Source organism: Pocillopora damicornis, chromosome 1 (assembly GCF_964200805.1).
Source record: "Pocillopora damicornis chromosome 1, jaPocDami1.2, whole genome shotgun sequence".
Lineage (NCBI taxonomy): Eukaryota > Metazoa > Cnidaria > Anthozoa > Scleractinia > Pocilloporidae > Pocillopora > Pocillopora damicornis.
In genome coordinates, this window is record NC_142670.1 from 31,567,733 (window position 1) to 31,589,326 (window position 21,594).

At 39.6% G+C, this 21,594-nt stretch overlaps 3 protein-coding genes across 3 annotated transcripts; all 3 read left to right on the forward strand.

The window, feature by feature from the left end:
* The first annotated feature begins 28 nt into the window (after positions 1-28).
* On the forward strand, positions 29-6,175 carry LOC113682421 (solute carrier family 2, facilitated glucose transporter member 8). The gene is made up of 4 exons (XM_027199591.2): positions 29-422; positions 2,512-2,718; positions 3,092-3,395; positions 3,859-6,175. The coding sequence occupies exons 1-4, from the start codon at positions 201-203 to the stop codon at positions 4,599-4,601; spliced, it is 1,476 nt and encodes a 491-aa protein (XP_027055392.2). The 5' UTR covers positions 29-200; the 3' UTR covers positions 4,602-6,175.
* A 2,094-nt stretch (positions 6,176-8,269) lies between these two features.
* Positions 8,270-13,373, forward strand: LOC113682215 (solute carrier family 2, facilitated glucose transporter member 8). The gene is made up of 4 exons (XM_089189827.1): positions 8,270-8,692; positions 10,794-11,000; positions 11,221-11,524; positions 11,736-13,373. Exons 1-4 carry the CDS (start codon positions 8,465-8,467, stop codon positions 12,485-12,487), a joined length of 1,491 nt encoding a protein of 496 aa, XP_089045953.1. The 5' UTR covers positions 8,270-8,464; the 3' UTR covers positions 12,488-13,373.
* A 1,137-nt stretch (positions 13,374-14,510) lies between these two features.
* Positions 14,511-20,560, forward strand: LOC113682202 (solute carrier family 2, facilitated glucose transporter member 8). The gene is made up of 4 exons (XM_027199361.2): positions 14,511-14,738; positions 16,950-17,156; positions 18,190-18,493; positions 19,301-20,560. The coding sequence occupies exons 1-4, from the start codon at positions 14,511-14,513 to the stop codon at positions 20,044-20,046; spliced, it is 1,485 nt and encodes a 494-aa protein (XP_027055162.2). The 3' UTR covers positions 20,047-20,560.
* Positions 20,561-21,594: the final 1,034 nt, after the last annotated feature.

Here is a 21,594-nt window from a genome sequence, read left to right on the forward strand (position 1 = left end):
TGGCATATCCTTTTATTACGCAGAGGTCATCGGGTCAATGTTTTCCAACGTCAGGGTGACATCACGTGAATTGGCGTGTAGTATAGTGATGGTAGTGGTTCTCTGTCTCCAGTATATCACTTCGAACTTCTCGGCGATACAGGTTGTTCGCGAAAGTTAAAAGAAAACATAGCCGTTACTAAGCCTGAACTCGCGACAAAATGACTAAAGGGGCCTACATCATTAACCAATTAAGTGATAAACCACCTCAGAGGAAGAGTAAGGAACGCTTATGGGCCGTGTTGATCGCTTGTTCAGTCGCGGCGTTTGGTCCTTTTAGTTTTGGATATTGTATGGGTTATTCGTCCGCAGCAGTTACCCAACTGGGGAACCCGAATCGTACAGATGTCCTACTTGACAAAAACGGGATCAGATTGTTTGGGGTAAGATGCCATATTAGATTCGTTATCTTATTTATTTTAAACCGCATAAGGCGACCTTGTCGAGTTCGTCTCAATTTCGCTGTTAACAGCATACAGACAGGAATGGCAACTCATATAAGTGAGCGCTTGGAGACGTTTTTTCGAATTCCCCTTTCAATGGGGTCTTTTTTAGTCGAATGTCTAAGCTCTAAGTAATTGTTTCTGTTGTGTAGGTTACATGGAAGATGCAAAGTGCACGAATTATAATTTTCTTTTTTTTTTAATATGATATTTTTGACTTTGTGGGAGGTACAGGAAAAGAAAACACTTGTATCTTAGCAAACGGTTTGATCAGAACTTTAGCTCTCTTTAGAGAAGAAAAGTTATCATAGCTTTAATGCTGAATAATCGCCTATCTGATTGCTGTGTGAAAAAAGAATTAGTATTGATTTCAAAATGAACATGTTGGTGAAAAGGTCGCTTATTCTCGGTCTCATGACAGTCGTGATGTGTCTGCTATATAAGCGGTTATATCATCACTTAGTACACGTATTATTATTCCGCATTTGAGAAATTCAATTTCTATAATTCTCCTTACCATTCCATGACTTTTCCTAAACTGATTTTATGATCCTTAAAACAATTGCCCCAATAGATATCAGAACACAGATTTCCAAAAAAGAAAACGTGACCGCAAAACTCCGTATTTCAGTGCTCACTTAACTTTCTGCCGCAAGGGCGAGCCCTCTCATTTAACCACTTAACTCCGAGGATGGCAAAGCAAAATCATCAAAGAGGCTGTTATATTTGTTATTGAACATTTCCCTTAAACGGAAATGTATATATTTGCATTGGTCCTTTGCTCTGGTTTCTTAAAAGATCGTAACCAGAAACGTATTTTTAAAAAAAATCGAGGATATCATTGTAAAACCAAAAGTAAACCGATCTAAAATCCAAAAATTTGTTTTCGCAGACTAAATTGGGGTCATTAGCTCGAGGCGGAGTTGATTTTAAAATTGGTGATCAAATTGCACCAAACACTCCTACTGATATATAAGGAATTTGTTCTCAATACTGTTCTAGATGTTTTGGTGTAAAATTCCATTTTAAATTAGGAGGAAAAATGAGTTTGGAACATCCTTTGTGGATTTTGGTTCTGATTCCTTTGATTTCTTATTTCTTAAATGAGCGTGTTATTTAGAAAGACCACAACAAAACAAGAACAGAAAATGAACACTTATTTGGACAAATTTATGAAGTTTTCTCGCCAAACATGGCCCACAGACATTGAAACTTCAGGAGTGTAAAGGGATTGCAGCTACATGAAGAACTTTTGATTTTAAGCTTGGTTTTGTCTTACGGATGGCAGTATTCTGCTACATAATAACAGTAAGGCCAGTATGCTAAAAGAATGTACAGATATAAACGTTATTGAAATGTACCAATGCGTCTTGCTAAGGAGAGAGAGATACGTGTACATTCGATCACGCTGCTACCTTAATTTTTTCAAAACACGAATTACATTCACGTACATCTAAGCCAATCAAGTTTGTTTAATTTTTGATTTTCACTTATCACCATTTTCTTTGGCCTCTTTACAAACTTAATGATGTTGGCCGAGCTACAGCCGTAGATATGAAATTCTTTCTTTTGTTCAACTTTGCAGCTTGAGATCTTGTGCTCGTGACTTGTTAGTTAGATAACATATTCATGTTTTTGAATAGATATTACATGAAATTATAATATTATCGGGTAAATAATGGACTGAATCAAAATTTCTTTTTCAATTGGACTGGTTCCTTTTTCAAGTTCTTTGTTTTATGATCGTCTGAAACCGTTGTCAAATTCTCCCGGCTTGAACACTTGAAAACTGATTTTCAGTGAATTTGCCTGTTTTCAGTCTGGAAAGAGCAAGCGAACGACAAACGTAGATTGTGGTGATCAGAGAAATTTCTATTTTTCTCTTTATTTTCTTTTTCCTTGCCTGGCCGCGCCAATTTTCGCATGCCTTCTTTGTGGCTCGTTGCCACGAGAGCCTTCCTTGCAGACTATTTGTAAATAATATCATTACTGAAATATCATTCATTTTTTGTGTTATTTTTACCACCAGTCTATTTTGAACATTGGTGCCATGATAGGAGGTCCCCTTGGTGGATGGGTAATCGATTTCTTTGGCCGTAAGCTGGCGCTAATGATCACCGCGCTCCCTTTCAGCGCTGGATGGCTGATGATAGGTTTTGGCTCAAATGAAGTTTTGCTTCATGCTGGAAGATTCCTTTCAGGTCTTGGAGTAGGCATGGCGTCACTCATAGTACCAGTAAGTAAATATGTGCAAACGTGAAAACAGTCATTGACGAATTTTTGTCTCTCTAGTTAAGCTGTATACAGTCTTGAGAGTTTCTATTACTTATGAAGGGATATGACTGATTTAATTCCGCTCTATCCCATTACTTATCCATTCATGCGATCATACTCCTAGTCATTAAGTCATCATGATTTATTCATTAGTTCAGTCGTTCATCCATTCATTCCGTAAGATCCATCAATCTCTTCAATTCTTCAACTGACTCAAAATCTGTTCGTTCACTCATTCAAACCCTTGGCGCTTCAGGGGTTAAATTTTCAATCCATTTTTGCAGCAATGTTTTATGTCTAATTGATATCTGACGGCATCATATTTTCCTTCTTAGAACTACATTTCCGAGACTTCCCCAGGTCGTCTTCGGGGTGCATTTGGTGCATTCAACCAAATTGGAATTGTCGTTGGTATCTTGTCATCCTACATAATCGGCCATGCCCTCTCCTGGCGTTGGTCCGCCATCGCAGGAGTGGGACCTCCTGCCTGTATGTTTGTTTTGATGTTCTTTATGCCAGAAACAGCTCGCTGGTTGCTGGCTCACCTTAAGGAAGAGCGCGCTTATAAGACTCTAAGATGGCTTCGTGGAAAATATGCTGAGATTGAGAACGAGATTGTCGAAATCAAGGATAGTTTGAGTACGTAAAATTATTTTATCTGGTTACATTGTTATCTTCGTGATGTACATTTTACCAATACACTGTAATTCATTTCATCTTGAGAAAGCATGAAAAAACTCTTCATGGGCGCAATCCAAGTTTACCCCTTCAAAGTTGTTTTATAAACCCGAGGTATTAAGTCTCCTGGGAAAGATCATTTATGAAAACTGCCCATAATGAGAATGTTTTAGTGCTGTACTTGGTACATGTAAAAGGCATTTCAAATTTTAACAGAGTGGATAAAGCTTGCTCCCTTAAAAGTAGACTAATTTCATTAATGTTAGTAAAGAGATTTTATTCAAGAAGGTAAAATTGCCAAGTTGATAGAGCCTTCCGCCATGACGAATTCTATGTGCTTGGTGAAGATATCGCATATTACAAACAGTAGAGTTGCTTTGATATTGGTTTAAAGACAGCAGTTAATTCTAATTTATTCCAACAGATATTAAGGAGAAGATGTCAATCAAAGAATTCACCAAACCCAGTTTTCTCCGGCCTTTTATGATCAGCATGACCCTCCACTTCTTCCAACAAAGTACTGGGATCAACGCAGTCATGTTCTACTGTGCCACGATTTTCGAAAACGCTGGTTTCCAAGACAACAGTACCATGGTATCGATCTTGATAGGTATCATCCAACTTGTCGCTGCTGTCGTGTCCATCCTCTTGATCGATCGCGGTGGTAGGCGCTTCTTGCTTTTAATCGGCGGCGTCGGAATGTGTGTCAGCTGCTTCAGTATGGGTTTCTACTTCTTCGTTACAATCAATTCCGTACCAGATACCGACATAGCCTATGGTGGCCCTGACATTTCGTGGGTGGCTGTAACAAGCATCGCCGTGTATATCGTTGGATTTGCAATGGCTTGGGGTCCCTGTACCTGGCTCATTATGAGTGAGATATTCCCCGTGAAAGCCAAAGGAGTTGCCAGTGGTATTGCCACTTTCTTCAACTGGTTTTGCTCCTTTCTTGTCACTCTTTCATTTGACGTGCTCATCGACGGACTCACCATCGCGGGGACGTTCTGGTTCTTTGGAAGTCTCGCGTTTCTCGCTGTGCTTTTCGTCTACTTCTATGTCCCGGAAACGAAAGGAAAATCGCTTGAGGAGATTCAAATGTACTTTGAAGGCGAAGAGCAAGAAGGAAAAGATTTGGACGAAATTTCCGTAAGAGAAACTAAACTGTAGGCTACGTGTAAGAACCAAAATACTGACTGTCAAAGCATCAACGTGGTACTTTTCATAAAACCTATGCAACGGACAGCTGCTTGAAAGTTAAAATTAAATTTGATTTGGACATGGACATTCAGTAGACCCTTTTCAAAAAAGCGGCAAAGAATTTTAGGGAAAAAATTGGAGCTAAATGAGGCTTCACGCTCCATTCCCAGTCACATAAACGTCTGTTATTTAGCGACTTCAGGTTTTCATTTCCGCCCAGAATTAAGGCAGTGGCGGATCTAGGGGAGGGGCCCGGGCCCCCACCCCCTAATTTTAGTTTAAAAAAAAGAGAATCGCAGAAGGGAGAAAGCCGTCAGGGTAGCCCCTCCCCTACGGGGATAATTTTTCCGAGTGATAAATTTGAGATTTCATTTGCTATGCTAGAGGGGGGACTCATGTCCCTTTTACTTACTATACTAAACTATTTCATTCCTTCGATATTAATTCTAGTCCTCCACTGTGTCTGGCTTATATTTCTTAAAATTTTCGATTAGTGTTAAATCAAACAATATTCTTCAATTGATGTATATCTTTCGTCATCACCTTTCTGTTTGAAAAATGTATGATTTTACTAGGCGTGAAATTTCATTCGGTCACTTCTGGTAGTGAAAAGGTCGACATTGCAACTTCTTCGAAACATAATGCAAAAAAAAAAAAGAAACGATTGTCAGTGTATATAATGTTATTTAACGGGAAATGAACTCGCTGTTGGTTAAGCGGAGGAAACGTTGAACATTTTAGTGCTTCAGAAGACGTTGAGGAATGAAAGATCGTCGACTTAGAAATTAGAGTAATGCAAGCAATTTGCATTTTACTCGTGAGATAAATACGGTAGATTCACTTTGGAGTGTGCTTTTGGATTGTGGTAAACTTTGCCTGACATTGGTGGCAGAGAAAGTCCAAGCCAGTGAAATTTTGTTCGTCTTAGGTGGAAATGTTCATATTTCATAATATATGGCGTTCTCAGTCGATGATATTTCTTTCCTTGTACTGCGTCTAACGAAGCACGTCGCTCTCTAAATTGTTACAACGCAAAACGCTTTCATGAATAAATCAATAATTTAATTTTCGATCAACTTGAGTTGAGATGAGAGCTTAAAGCGCCTGTACGAGGTCTTTGTCATTACCTTTAAGTTCAAATGAGGTTTGGTTTTGCGACACCTGGCCGAAATGTGCCGTATTCGTAAACCCTTTTGTCGTTAAGAGTGTACATTTTGCTTCAACAACTTACAAATTTTCCTGGAAAATCAGTAAAGAATTCGACCGAAATTTTAAAGAGTCCTAAGGAAGCGCATATTGTCTATAGCTATCCCAAAAGCAAATTTCTGGCGGGTTGAAAGACTGCTATTGTTGGCTATTTATACTGTGTAAAATTTATGAATTTGAACATTTCTTATACTGACAAAGTCTGGTGTATCGGACTTAAGTTATCACAGGTGAGCCAAAGTCATTCAATATTCTTAAGTGAGATATTCTTGCACAATGATCAAGGAATTCTAACGAAGGAATGTGATTTCAAATAAAGACGCGCGTGTTTTACGCTATATGCCTGCCACCTCTTTCTGCTTGAATCACGTAGTTAACGCAGCGCTCTTCCCAAAATATAATTTAAATGTTTCTTGCGCGACAAACCAAATAGCTAGCGCTGAGGAAATCGAGAACCGGGGGCTAGAAGACTTTTTCCTTCTTGTCGGTAGGGTCAATTAAAATTTCCTTGTATAGCTCGACGCAGCCATACTCAGAACTTCATCTCCAACACTTCACACACAACTGCACTGTTGGTTTCCACCTCTCACTGATCAAACTAAGCAGTAATCTTTTTGTTGAGTCACGTCTTTCTTTAACCTTTGATCTCAATCGTTGTACTCTATAGAACTTACCCCTTTGTCAACCATCAGTATCATACGAGCTCCTAGTAATGGCTCAGTAATAAATAATTCCTCCTTGTAACATGAACACACCGCCAAGAGGATGTGCAGTGAGAATAAAGAGAGATATAAGCTAGGGAGACTTTTGGACTTGCGGTCGATTCCCGATCATGACTCGAACCTTCGCTAACTCAAACCTCGCGCTAACTCCAACCAAACTCGGTTTCCCCTAGATTTCCGCCATACGTGTACTTTTGCTGCAGTATTACACTCGATAATTCGAACCCTCGATATCTCAAATCTCCCTCTAACTCGAAGCAATTTCCATTTCCCTTTCCTTCATTCCTTGTATATTTTTACCCACGTCTGGTGACTCGTACAAAGTCGAACCACGTCTGTCAAAACGTGACTAAACAAAACAAACAATAAACTGCAGACCAAATCACTCACGTAACGTTGTGATATTTCTGCAGTGGCTTAGTGTTCTTTTTCCACTCGACTTCTCTTTAATCAAATTGGATTAAAATATAAACTTTGAAAATAGGAAAAAACAGTGAACACCGTTCTTCCCTCATTTCCGGTTCTTTGTTTTCAACTACAAAGAACTTAAACACGGATAACTCGAACCTTTCTTAATTTCCCTAGAAGGCTCGAGTTATGGAGATTCGCCTATACTTCAAATGCTCGGATTGTTTCTTTTTTTTTTTTCGGTAACAACCCGCCAAAGTAAGATGTTGCGTGACAGAAAAATTTAATTTATTCACCATCGTTGAACATCAGATTTCAAAGAGAATCTAGCTCACGTCTTGAGAAAAAGCCAACGATTTATTCATGAACGCGTCACATGTTGTGTGTGTTAAGTTACGAGAAGAACCGTTGAAAATTTTAACATGCTATAAGGAATAGTATGAGGAACGAAATATGGTCGATTTACAACGATAAATATTTCGAAATATGAATATTTTAGGAAAGAAATAACAGTGATGGTAAAGCAAACTTGAAACGACAGAAATCGCCAGAAACTACAACGAACACACAGGATGTGAGTAAGTGTTATTGATTTTACGCGTAAAATATTCATATTTCGAAATATTTATCGTTGTAAATCGACCATATTTTGTTCATCATACTATTCCTTGTGACGTGTTCAAATTTTCAACGGTTCCTCTCATAACTTAACACCGAGTCACACAACGCGTGACGCGTTCATGAATTAATCGTTGGCTTTTTCTCGAGACGTGAGCTTGGGCTGCCTGTGCTCCTACACGACTGAAAGCCCAAAATTCCGGGTTCAAATTCTCTTCTGTACAAAGTTCCTCAAGTTCCTGTTTCACGGTTTTGTTTTTCCGATTTGGTCTCAATAAAATAGATTCGCATGGGAAAACGTTCCAGAAAGAGCACCTTTCTCCCACTTTTCTCCATAGGGGGTGGTGGGAAAAAATAATATTAAACAATTCGTCGCACTCGTGAAGGTGGATAGTTAAAAAAAGAAACGATGACATCATGTCACAAATAAAGTGTATGAGGGATTGACAGTCGATTCTTGGCCAGGATGTCACGCAATGCACGCACGAAAGAAGCTTTGTCCGCGAGGAAGGCTCTGTTTTGGACACCAGTGAAAGATTATACTTGATTTTCACCACTTAAAGCAAGGCTTGCGTTCTTTTTATGAGTTCATTTCCCGAAAATCGGCTGTTTATTGACCCCACAATAGAGAACGCTATCGGTAGGGGGTCGTGACTAAGCATAACATCAATCTACCAATTTCTTCATGTAAGCAAACACAGAGTGACTTGTTATGCAACCGAGTTACATAATAGGTCGTCCAGTTCGTGTTATCCTGGGAGTATTTAACCTCGGATGGGATCCACTTCGTACACACACCTATTAAATTTCGAACCTTAACAGGTAGAAGGTTCTTGTCTAACAAACACCAAGCAGCTGAACGAAAACGAATTATTCGAAATGACCGACGTTCTCATCAAATACAACCGTCAGAGTTCTTGTCAGTACCATGGACACGCTGAGAAAGACAGAGTTGGCCGAACAATTCTTGCAACTTTCATTGCAGCCCTCGGTCCTCTCAGCTTCGGGTTTTGTATGGGATACTCATCGCCTGCACTGGAGGATTTACAAAACGCCGGTAAACCGAATGATGTCCGATTATCCAGCGAACAGGGATCTTGGTTTTCAGTAAGTTTTCGATTGTTTTTTCTACTCTTCAACAGAAATGCACATATTGAGATAACTGGATACAGCTACAATGATCAGCAATAATGGTTAACAGCGCCTATGGGAGCAAATAGTAGATGTTTCGTTTGCATCTTTAAGTGTAAATTTCCAGTGGATTGCTTTTTGTCACGCACGTGCCAGAATCTTTCAGTCACTTTTCGTGTTACGAGAACCTTTGTCTTTAGTTCTCCTTTTTAGCTTTTTCTAAAACTTATTAAAACTCAAATAGCAGGCTAAGGGTATTTTGTTCGCCTCATTCTTAAGCTACTTGGCTTGATTGCTAAATTCACCTACCTTACCTTTCTTGATCGCTTTTAACATTGCGCGCTGCACTATTACGTAACAGCTTTTGTGGTTGTGTTGCAGCATACACGGATGAAAAAGGCAAAAATAGCATCCTGTAAACATTTTTTCAAAAATAATATTTCTCGTTTCATTTAAATGCTTGAAAAGCTAGAACGTAAGCTATTTACAATGATCCTAAAACAATTAACAATTACATCACAATTAATTGGTGATGACTTTCAAAACAGAGAAATTGAATATTTACATAAGATTACTTCTCAGTCTATTTCTAGAACAACCATTTTTCTATAGTTCCCCAGTGTTTGCGTATCCCATTATTGATTGGTAGCAGATAAGTTAACGGCAGAGGTCCATTTTCAATAGCTGTACATCTTGGGTCATTTTCTAACGTAAGTTATTTATGCCGGCACATACTTCTAAGACTATTACTGGATTCAAAACGGAGAAGTCCCCAACAAACATCTTTGAGCCAGCAGTAATAGCCCAAGCTTATACAAATCATTTAACGAGAACCGATATGCACGAGCAAACTCCTTATCGCTGAGTGTACATCAGTGTAAACCGTAAAATTTCTTCGCGGCACGTGCGTGGATCCATTGGAGCTCGTCTAACTGGGTTTTACCGCAGGAACCCAAATTTCTAAACAAGGATGACGCATCACTCACTTCTTTATTGTCGTCATTTTGCCTTGAACCTAGCATAACCGTCGAAATTTTGTAGGTCGCTTAGTTTAAGAATTGCTTATTTAAAAAGATTTCTCGAATTAATGTATTCATTTAACTTTTGCTGTTTTCACTGTCACGCCACCATAAAAATCTCTTAGAGGCACAAATATCGCGGCTCGAAAGCTAAAAAAAACATATCTCATCGAGTTTTTTTTTTATATAAAAATAATGGATATGAGTACTTATCGTCATATGAGAACTATTCAGATTGCGAAATCTTAACGGATTGGTCATTTCTTTAACCCACGCGACAGCACTTTCGGCCGCCATTTTATTATCGTGTCACGCCAAAACTTAGAAATTCAGCCTAGCTCTATCACAAGACGAAGAACCCTATCAAACTGAAAATTTGTCAAAAGATAAGTCTTCGGCTGTTCCAATAGCTAACTAAGCTAAAATATCATAAGAAATAACTATAAATATAAAGTATACCTCATCGTTTTCATCTCAAAGCAGACTCGCACGTGACAAGCACGTGAGGAAAAATCACATCCCGTGACAATCAACTGACTGACCCCGACAAACATCCCCGAAATAGGTCACTGCTTAAATCAGTTGCCCAGTTCCAGGCTTCTAAGAGGGACTGCTAGAAAATGGAACGGAATCAACCAAAAATAAAGATGACAGTTTGAGGGGAATGGTCAGTCTTATTGTTCGCCATTTTCCCTCTCTCTAGTTTTCCAGCGATCTGTCATTGCTTATTTAAGTTCATTGCGCGAAGCTCCTTTGACTTCAGCGATAGAGAAAGCAAGCGAATTTTTTTCGGTTATTGGCACCGTTTAGCCTTCGATCTTGTAGAACAATTTGGGGCGAAACATGACTTTGGCTTTCCCGCATTCTAATATACTCTACAGCTAGCATTATGTTAGAATTTGGTTGTTGATTATGCAACAATGAGACGTAAATAGAAGGGTCTGGAGAATCTGAAGTCGAAGTGTCTCTCTAAAACGCAAATTTAGACTCTATAACCCTGATTCAATCCTCTCAGCTCTGCCTGGATTTTAAGCTCTTTCCTTTGTTTTAACTTATAGTCGTTAATTGCGATTGGTGCTATTTTTGGATGTTCTGTCGGTGGTCCGGCGATGGACAGGTTTGGTCGGAAGTTTGCCACCATGTTGTGCGCAATACCATTCGTTCTGGGATGGCTTCTCATTAGCTACGCTACGGATATTGAAATGCTTTACGCCGGACGGATCATAACAGGAATTGGATGTGGAGTAATCTCCTGCACTAGTCCGGTAAGTGTTTTGTTTTGTTTTTTTTGTTTTTGTTTTTGTTTTTGTTTTTTTTTTTATCATTTGCAACATTTGTTTGATAGGGATTCTAGCTAATTTGCTAGCAGTTTTTACAGACCTCGACGTCATCTCGCTTAACAAAACTGCAAGACTAACTAGAAATACATTCACACAATATCTAAGAGTCATCCGAATATCGCTCATTACATTTCTCTTTCCCTAGGTGTACATTGCGGAGATTGCTGCTGCACGCGTGCGTGGTGTATTAGGCTCCGTTAGAGGACCAGCCTTAACATTAGGTGCTTTATTAGCCTTCGTAATGGGTATCCTGTTTCACTGGAGATGGCTAGCTTTTATAGGCGCAGTTCCACCGGCACTGCTCCTCATTTTGATGATCCCATTACCAGATTCCCCTCGCTGGCTTCTGGGAAAGAATTTCGAAGACGAGGCTTTAGATTCCTTGTCATGGTTGCGAGGTCCTGAAGCTGATGTTCAAGGAGAATGCTCTACCGTTAAGGCTAATCTAGGTGAGACAACAGACCAGTTTCTAATTACTAAATAATATATATATGTACGCCTGTTTTCGGTCATATTCCTATTTTCCCAATGTAGAGTAGTACCAACCTTAGGAGGGCGTACTTGCCCTAGAGATAAAGTACCCAGCATGGTCCTGTAGAGGGCTTCTTAACAAGGTGATCTAGTTACACTGTATGGTGATCATAGATTTTTTTTTAACAGATCGTCACGAGAAACTTAATTTGGCAGATTTGAAGACATCAGCAATGGTCAAGCCGTTAATTATCAGTGTTGGCCTGGTGATGTTACAACAATTATCTGGATTCAATTCAGTGCTCTTTAATGCTGCAGCTATTTTCAAAATAGCGGGATTCTCAGACGAAAAGCTCGTCTCCTTTATTATTGTCTTCGCCCAGCTTATTGGTAAAACTGCAGCATGTTTTCTCGTCGACAGGGTTGGCCGTCGAGTTCTCCTCCTGACTGCTTCTTTTGGAATGACCATGTCACTTTTGGCACTGGGGATATACTTTCAGGTCTACATTCCTCCGAATAATCATACCATGGGTAATGATACAGCTTCCCAAATACAAGGTTTTATCATCCACTCTGTACGTGCCGATAAGATCTCCTGGCTCTCAATCCTTAGTGTTGTTGTACTCGGACTGACATTCTCCTTTGCTTGGGGACCGATGCCGTGGCTCGTAATCTCTGAAATATTTCCCCTTCGGGTCCGTGGCCTCGCATGCAGTTTTGCTTCCATAGTATTTTGGGCAACACTGTTTACAGTCACAAAGACATATCGTTACTTAACTGAGGCACTTTCTATCCAAGGTGTTTATTGGTTGTATGCTGGCTTTTGCTTCATCGGCTTCGTTTTTGTTTACTTAATTTTGCCCGAGACTAAGGGTAAAACTCTAGAGGAGATTGAGGCTATTTTTGAGCAGGAAAAAAACCAATACGAACGGATTCCCTGAGAGTTAATTTGGAATGGAACCGCTGTATTTGATCGATATTAGCCCCAAGTAATGTCATCGCGACACACGCAATAGGCGTCACTCGCTCCATAGACACGCTGAGTAATAACAATATTACTTATGAAGAAACTAATCAAGAACGGTTAAATAATTTTATGGGAGCAAATTGCAAATTTTCTTCCATAAAATGAAAAGAATGTTATAGAATTTCTCCATGTTTTTATCATACTATTTAAATTCTGGTGTACTGTTTTTTGTTCTGTGGATTCTACTGGACAGGAGGCTAAAATTTCAGAATGTTCCTTCTTTTATTGAAGTAATAAATCGAGTGGAATCATACATTCTTTGTTTGATTCCTGCATCGGTTGTCATGCTGGTGTCTCGGATCTGGTCCAGGGTTTAATTGCCTATGTAGAACGCTTTTCGATTGAGTGTCATGAAACCAAAAATCAAAGTAATTTAAAAAAAGTAAAGAAGAAAGAAAATTATCTTAAAAATAGGGCACTAATGAGTCATAAATAAAAAAGTCATAAAAACAATTTAACCTACAACCTTAGACGTAAAAGCTACTGAGGCACTTTCTATCCAAGGTGTTTATTGGTTGTATGCTGGCTTTTGCTTCATCGGCTTCGTTTTTGTTTACATACTTTTGCCCGAGACTAAGGGTAAAACTCTAGAGGAGTTATAAGAACACATTTGTAAATAGATTAATTTTTAAATGCAACCTTTTATGATATTTTATGCCAGATATATTGTATCTAGTTTGATCTTTTTTTTTCTTTGTATTCTATTATAATTTTTGGCTGAACCTTGAAACTTTTTATCCTGTAACATTAGATAAGTATTTTTATCTAATGAGCAATAAAGACATTTATTATTACTATTATTATTACTATTATTATTATTATTATTATAAAAGTAAAAGCAAGCAAACTGCTTAGGGCGCGTGAAAACGGGTCTTTAACCCTTTAACTCCCATAAGTGATAAACATGTAACTTCTCCCAATAATATCCATACTTTGTCCAGCAAACAGGTAATGAGAATACTCAAACTTATCAGGTTGAAATTGTTATCTTGATCTAACATCAAATTCTCTTAACTAAATTACAAGGAAATGTGTAGAAGCTAGAAGGGAGAATTATGAATCAGATCTTGGGAATTGAAGGGTTAGGTCGCGATTGGCTTTAGTTATGAATCTGTTTGGTCGATAGGATGGTTCGAGTTCTTTGGACAGTCACGTGACAAAAAGTAAATTAATCCAGCATCAGCGTTCAACTGAAAGTTGCGCAATGACAGACGAGAGGTTAACAGCTTACTGTTAGGAACACAAGCGAGCTTGTCCTCGCTTTTTAACAACTCATTGTTACAGGTCTTAAGCGAATTTGGCCTCTAGATACAAACATAGCTTCTTAGTTACAGTAGAGTATAGTTGATGAGGGAACCAGGGGCCACCCATTGGAGTCGACCCAGGTGACCCAGGGGCATTTGTCAAGACAGTTCTAACCCCAGTCTCTGGGGTGCCGCTGCCTCTATTTTCAAATCAAACATGGCCGGTTGAATAAACGATCCCGAGCTTCCTAAAGTTAACTCACCCTAATAAGACGTCTTCCCTACAGGCGAGCACACTATTTAAAGTACTCTCAGGCTTGAGATGACGTAATTAAAACCCATCCGGTGGTACAGCACAGTAGTACAATTGTAACAAACACCTCAGAGACATATGAAGACATCAACATTTAACAGAACAAGGAGTGCGCGTTTCTTGGCGTTAAGATGTATTACCGCCGGCCATCATGGCGCTGGACCTTAGGCAAATCCCGTATGTTGGTCCTCAGGTAGGTTTGCTCAAGAACGTACGTAGATTGGAACAGTCTCTATGCACACCTAGGGGTTCCCGGTGGGTTGCCCGGGGATCGAACCCTACGGATTTGCCCCTAATACCCGCATAACTTAAGATTTTGTTGTCAGACATTCATCCAGTTTGCCATAACTTAGCTGATGTCATAACCACCATTATCTCAAATGGCAGAGTTACAAATCGAAAACTCCCACTCGGAATCTTTTCAATTTGATGAACCGAAAGATCAAGACAGAGTCGAAAAAGCGGTCCTTGCCACTTTCCCTGCGGCTCTTGCCTCCCTCAGCTTTGGTTACTGTCTGGGATATTCATCGTCAGCTTTGGAGGATTTACAAAATGATAATATCTCCTTCAACATCAGCCTAACGGCTGAACAAGCATCCTGGTTCTCGGTAAGTTTGATTTTTTATCTCGATGAATTGAAGAAACTCTTATATTTTGTAAGTTCAGCCGTTGAATCAGTCAAATATGTCCCTCTTTGAACATAACAATATTTTCAAAAGCTTACGCTTCACCTTATTCTAATTCTGTACAAGTACAGACACGGCAAGGCTATGAATATCATTTGACAATCATCTGATGTTGTAACTTAAAAGACCGTTATAGTGTATTTCACGTATTTGCAGCGTACGGACATTAATTTATCTTCACCTTTCGTAAGCACTAAGACATGGAATGACCCACAACCACCTGAAACCACCGACAACCACCTAAAACCACCTAAAACCACCTAAAACCACCTAAAGCCACCTACAACCAATAATAGTAATTTCTAAAAATACTTGAGCCCTGCGATCCATTTGAATCATTAACTGGTCAGCGGCCGCCTTCCATCAAAGGAAAAACGCTCCGTTTCGGAGGCTTTTCGCGTTTCGCGCGGATCAAAATAAAAACTGACCGAAAAGCCTCTGGCACACAGGGTAAGCCAATGACTAAAATCGGAACAAGTTAATGCCAGCGTGTCGTAAGTTCCGATAGCTAATTGACTTGATCTATTTCGCATTTGGAACTCGTAAGGATGCTTCTTCTAAGTGCGGTATTTTTCGGAATTATAAGCTACATGCATCTCGCGATATTTGCAAGTTTTGTTTATCACACAACGTTTCAAATATCACTGTTCTTTTCGTGGTTTCTTATTCTCGGTCAATTTAATTTTTTTCTCTGAATAATACCAACTTATTGTAAAACGGTTTGTTTCCTTTGTTGTAAACACGCTCCGCAGCCCGATTTGAAGCAATTTCAGATGGTTAGGATTGCTCGGATTTCCCTGAGATAAATCACCCCTGATGTTATATTACGCAACCTCGTCAAATTTCTGACTACCCGCTTGGTGTCCCGTTTACCTCTGTCAGACGTTGAAAAAAGCTGACCTTTGAAAACGTAGCTTAAGTATTACTCGAAAAGTCTTAAGGCTCTTGGTGCTGCTCCTGTGAAAACAATTTTCTTTGTGTTTTTCCTTGGTCATGCGAGCCATCGGATGGGCAAATGTCGCAGACAGTGACTTAATTTTCAGGGGTATTAGTTTTCGCTATCGATGGGAACCCGCGAGACAGGACAACATTTCCCGTGTGTATTTACATTTGTCAACAAAATTGTCAAAAAAACGTCCAAAATGATAAAAAATAGTATTCTGAAGGTGGTTGTAGGTGGTTTCAGGTGGTTTCGGTGGTTTTAGGTGGTTGTAGGTGGTTTTAGGTAGATTTAGGTCATTCCATACTTTTAGAAACTATCCTTTAGCTTACAGTTGGCAAAATTAGGGATCTAAAAATGGAACACGAGGCGCGTGTCTAATTCTTACTTAAATGCTCATCACATACGTGTATTTCGGTAGAGAGTTATTACTTAGTGGTAGAGACCACATGCTGAATAGGTCAAAGGCGACCCAAGCTCACGTCTCGAGAAAAAGCAAACGATTAACACGATTAATCATGAAAGCGTCAGGCCTTGAAGGCGTGACGCTTGTTGTGTGACTCGGTGTTAAGTTACGAGAGGAACCGTTGAGAATTTGAACACGTTAGAAGGAATAGTATGGGAAACGAAATATGGTCGATTTGCAACCATAAATATTTCGAAATATGAACATTTTACACGTAAAATCAATAAAAGTTACTCCCATCCTATGTATCCTTTGTAGTTTCTGTTGATTTCTGCCGTTTTAAGCGTGTTTTTCCATCACTGCTATTGTTGTCGAAAGATAATAGTAGAAACCAGTTCTACAATATTTTTGGTAAAAGTCGAAACTCTAGGACTTTTTCTCCTTTACAATGAATATGCCATTTTCCTTTTTTTTCTTTTCTTGTGTTTCTTTTTGCCTTTTTATGTTGGATTTCTTCATTTCCGTTTTATTTCCAGTGTAATTAAATAAGTTGATAAAAAAAAAAAAATTTTTAAATTTTAAAAAATTGACCCGCCTCGATTAGCATTTGTTATTTGCGGGTCAAAGGAATGTCTTGTAAATATGTCAGAAAATAAAAAATAAAAGTGTGATAAGTGTGAATTAGTCGATAAACACGATCGAAGCACTTGAGTGTAATTCGTTAGGCTTTTACTAAAAGGCACTTTGAGATTGTTAGATGATAAAGGTTCTTGATCCTTATTTACAGTCCTTGATTGCTTTTGGTCTGATTATTGGGTGTCTGGTCGGTGGATGGGCAATTGAAAAGTTTGGTCGAAAGGGCACTACGATGATGTGCTCCGTACCTTTCGTCCTAGGATGGCTCCTTATCAGTTATGCCCAGAGTGTTGCCATACTTTACGCTGGTAGATTCATCACTGGTGTGGCGTGTGGCGCTGTCTCCTTTACTGCTCCAGTGAGTATTGACGACTCTTCGTTGCGTATCGTTCGTGAAAAGAAGGATGAGGTTAAGTCTGCACTCTGGCCAACAGTCCCACACTGTCGAAGTTTATCCGGTTTCCGCAGCATGAAGCACATGAAGCAAACAAAGGTTTAGTCATTCACCCTGGATGGGACGCTTGTCCCTAGCAGGTTAACCCAATAAATTCGTTAAGCTTCCCTGACAGTTGATAGGTGCCCATTTATACTCTCGTATGGAGAGAGGCAGTATATAGTATACTGACTGAAGTCACTAGCCTTCAAACAAGACACAGTGTGTGTCCCGCCCAGTTTTCTAAAAAAAACCTTTCGACCGGATTTCAGAGTATTAACTGTCAAGCTACCGCATTTGTATTGAAAAGAAAGGAAGGATAGAAACAGAGATGATGAGTTTTTGAAGACTTCCTTTGCCCAGTGAGAAAAACTGGCCGGGGTCAAAGTCTGAAGGTCTGGGTTTGACACCTGGCCTGGTCATTGTGTTGTGTTCTTGGGCGAAAAACTCAGAAGTATGAAAGGGTAACGGCGAATTGGCCATTTTCGATATATTAAAATTCAAACTTGGCCTCGAGGCTTGGGGAAATAAAACAAAAGAAATCCCATCGAGGTTGAGGGATGAATGATTGATTTCGTTTGTTTTTTCCCTCATAGCATCGGAGCCGATGATGTTAGAATTTTAACCTATCGAAAATAGCCAGGAGCTCCAGAAATGGCTTATTGTCAGGAAAGCCCAGTAAAAAAAGGTGGGAGTAAAATTGCCATAGATTGGTATCCCAACCAGGGAGGAGTAGTAAAACTCCTAGTCGCTTCACCGGGATAAGCTTCGGTTGCATAGGCTATTAAGCTCGAATACAGACTTCACCTGGACTGGCTAACCTTTTTGCGGATTCTGTTAATCTTGATCATCGTCAAACAGTTATCTTCTTTTTTCTTTCTTTCATCAGCGTTGTAAAATAAAAAGTAGTTCATTTTTAAGTTGCCTTTGTGAAAGAGCTGTATATGTCCCACGTTAGGTGTACATTGCCGAGATTGCAGCCGCCCGTGTGCGTGGAGTGTTAGCTAGCCTCAGGAGCCTGAGTTTCACATTAGGCGTGTTGATATGCCTGGCAACGGGCGTCCTGTGTCATTGGAGGTGGCTGGCTTTTATTGGTGCAATTCCTCCAACGCTGGTCCTTATTCTGATGATTCCCATGCCACAGTCCCCTCGCTGGTTACTGGGAAAGAACCGAACGGATGAAGCGCTGGAAGTCCTATTGTGGTTACGAGGTCCAGAAGCGAACATAAAGGAGGAGTGTTCCAACATTAAAGACACCTTAGGTAACAACCTAATTCATCACCCCTCAAGAGGTTCATTTTTTATAGGCAAAGAAAAGACGACGAGTGAAGTCGAGGAAAGAGGGGGAGGGGGGAGGGGGGAGGGGAGAGGGGGGAGGGGGAGAGGGGAGGGGGGAGTGGGGAGGGGGGAGGGGGGAGGGGGGAGGGTGGCATTAACTCGTTGTGACATAGGACGAAATTTTATAAAGGTGCAACTTGCCAACGAACTGAATTGACCTCCAATTAAAATTGTTGGAATTTTAGGACTGGCCGTTTCACCAGTTTTGTTTCCACTATCCAATCCGTTGTGGACCGATAGAATGAATTAACGCCTTCAAACTGAGATTGAATCTGCTTCGAGAACACATAAACTGTGCGTCAATTATGATGGAGAAGAGTCTGTCCAATTTTTTTTCAGGTGTTATTTCTAATTTCACTTTAATTTCATGTTTACTCTTTTACTTTCTATTAACGTAGATATTGGTACGGGCAGCAGGCTCCTGGTACAGGTTATCATATGATTTCGAGTGCAACTGAGTAGAAAAGCATGGGTAAATTTTTCAAAGACCAATAAAATTTCACAAGAACAATTAATATAGACAGGATGAAATTAAAAAAAGAGGTTTGTTATAATTATGCAAAAGAATTATAGACAAGCGCTTTAATCCCATGAAAAAAATCAATTTTTCTAAAAATAGCAAAATGTCGTTGAGCGTCCGGTCAACGATCAAAAGAACAATTTCATTTACTTTTTCTCTTTTTTGAAGTCACAAGAAGTTCAAGGCTTTTTTTCTTTTTTTTTTTTTTCAGATCGTCAAGGGAGGCTAAAGTGTACAGATATTGGAACGCCAACAATAGCAAAGCCCTTAATCATTAGCGTCGGGATTTTTATGTTTATGGAATTCTCTGGAACAGATGCAATACTCTTCAATGCGGCAAATTTATTCAAAATTGTGGGCATCGCAAATGAGAAGCTCGTCGCAATATCTGTGGGTATTTCTCAACTTATCGGTAACATTTTGTCGTGTTTCCTCGTGGACAAAGTAGGAAGACGAAAGCTTCTGTTGACCTCTGCTCTCGTAATGTCCTTCTCCCTAATAACACTGGGCGTGTTCTTTGCCATCTTTATCCCTGCAGTTGATGGGGGCTTCGCAACAGACGCAGACACTTCATCTGGTTCCACCAGTCCACCGGCCGAAGAGATTTCCTGGCTGCCAGTCTCTTCTATTTTTCTTTTCAATTTAATGTTTTCCCTGGCGTGGGGGCCACTTCCGTGGGTTTTAATTTCAGAAATATTTCCTCTCCGCGCACGTGGATTTGCTTGCAGTTTTGCGACCACGGTGTTCGGAGTTACGCAGTTTACTGTTACCAAAACTTATCACTCTATGGCCGCTGCGTTTACTATCCAGGGTGTTTATTGGGCTTACGCTGGTTTTTGTATGCTAGGCTTCTTGTTTGTTTATCTCCTTCTACCCGAGACAAAGGGTAAAACCTTAGAAGAGATTGAAGATCTTTTCGACAGACCGGTTAAACAAACATACGAAAGTATACATTGATTGGCAGCTATTCACCTCAGTGTGACTGGCTGGTGATGGATATTTACCAAGCCAGGAAGCAGCGAGGTAAATATCAACAATTAGCCCCCGACACTGAGGTAAATAATTATTTTAGTGTATACTAAAGCAGTGAGATGATATAGCACGAAAAGGTTATTTTAACTCATTTGTTCCCGCAACGGTTACAATATCTTTGGGCGCAAATCGCGCGCGCGTTGCTTCGAGTAGAATAGCAAAGGATATTCGGATTTTAAGAAGCCAATCAGAGTGCGTTTTCAACGCTTTCCGCTGTTTTAGTATTACATATCTAATCTAATGAGTCGGTTTGTGTACAAATGCAGTGGATACGCCAGGATGACGGCTCAGCTTGGTAAACAATAGCATTAGACTTTGCTGTGAGTATACGGGAAAATTCAGTTGAGTGGCAATCTCAAAAGGGAGAGCCACTGCTCAGTTGGACTAGCAATGAAATTATATCTGGAGACAATAAAGATAGCAACAATAAAAATGGCTCTAATGAAAGATGTTTTGAATAAAACAAGTGAAAAAAATGGACTTTGTCTTTTATTAAGTTTACATTTCTCTTCAGTCTGTAATCGCGGCTGGTGGCGTTTTTTACCACAAGGAAATATCATCACACTTTATAGCTACGATGAAACATGAGGACTTCTCGTCGTCGTTACGGTAATCATCTTTCGCTTAGAGCTTTCCATTCAATGAAGTGCAGTTGAATTTTGTTGTGACATAATTGTACATGATACGCATAATCTGGTTGGTCAATCCTCCGACGGAACACTATGGTTTCTAAGCTTGTTTATTATTCACCAACAGTGAACAGTTGACCAACAGTTTTCCTTGAGCTTCGTTCTAGGAAAACTGTTCGCATTTTGGAACAAAAAACGTCTGCAAACATGTATCGATGCATAATTTTGCACCAAATGGAGGCTATCGTTTGTATACACTCAAGTGGATGACGAACGCAAAAAGCAAATCAACTCATGTTTTGAAATAAACTTACCCAACTAGCGAAAGATATAAAAATTGCTCGGCTTCCAACCTATAATTTTTTCTTCTTTTTCTCCGTCACAATTCAGCAAACTCGGATTTTTTTAAGAGTTACGAAATAAGATTATAAAATAAAACAAAAGTTAAGAGTGAAATTGCTTATCAAAGAACAACTTGCAAAATACCAAAACTATGCTCCGAGCCCGCAAACCTTTTATACGCGTTACTTTAATGATTGCAAAGCTAGACTAATATTCTGAATTTAAAGTTCGCGTTTACCTCGGCCAAATTGAAATATTCTTCAGCCTTTTTCTTATTTGTTTCGTCCTAAATTCTAGATGTTTTTGGCAGAAAGGTTTACGCTTCAGATGTTTTTTCACGAAAACTAGAAACTTTCCAATCACAAAACGAACTGCGTACGTTGGCAAAACCAAAGCAGTAACACATTTGTCTTAATACTTTTGATCGTAAAACACATTCTCCTTTCCAGTTCCCTACGGAGTGTATAGACTACGGTAAGGAGAAAATGCATGCGCTCTACAG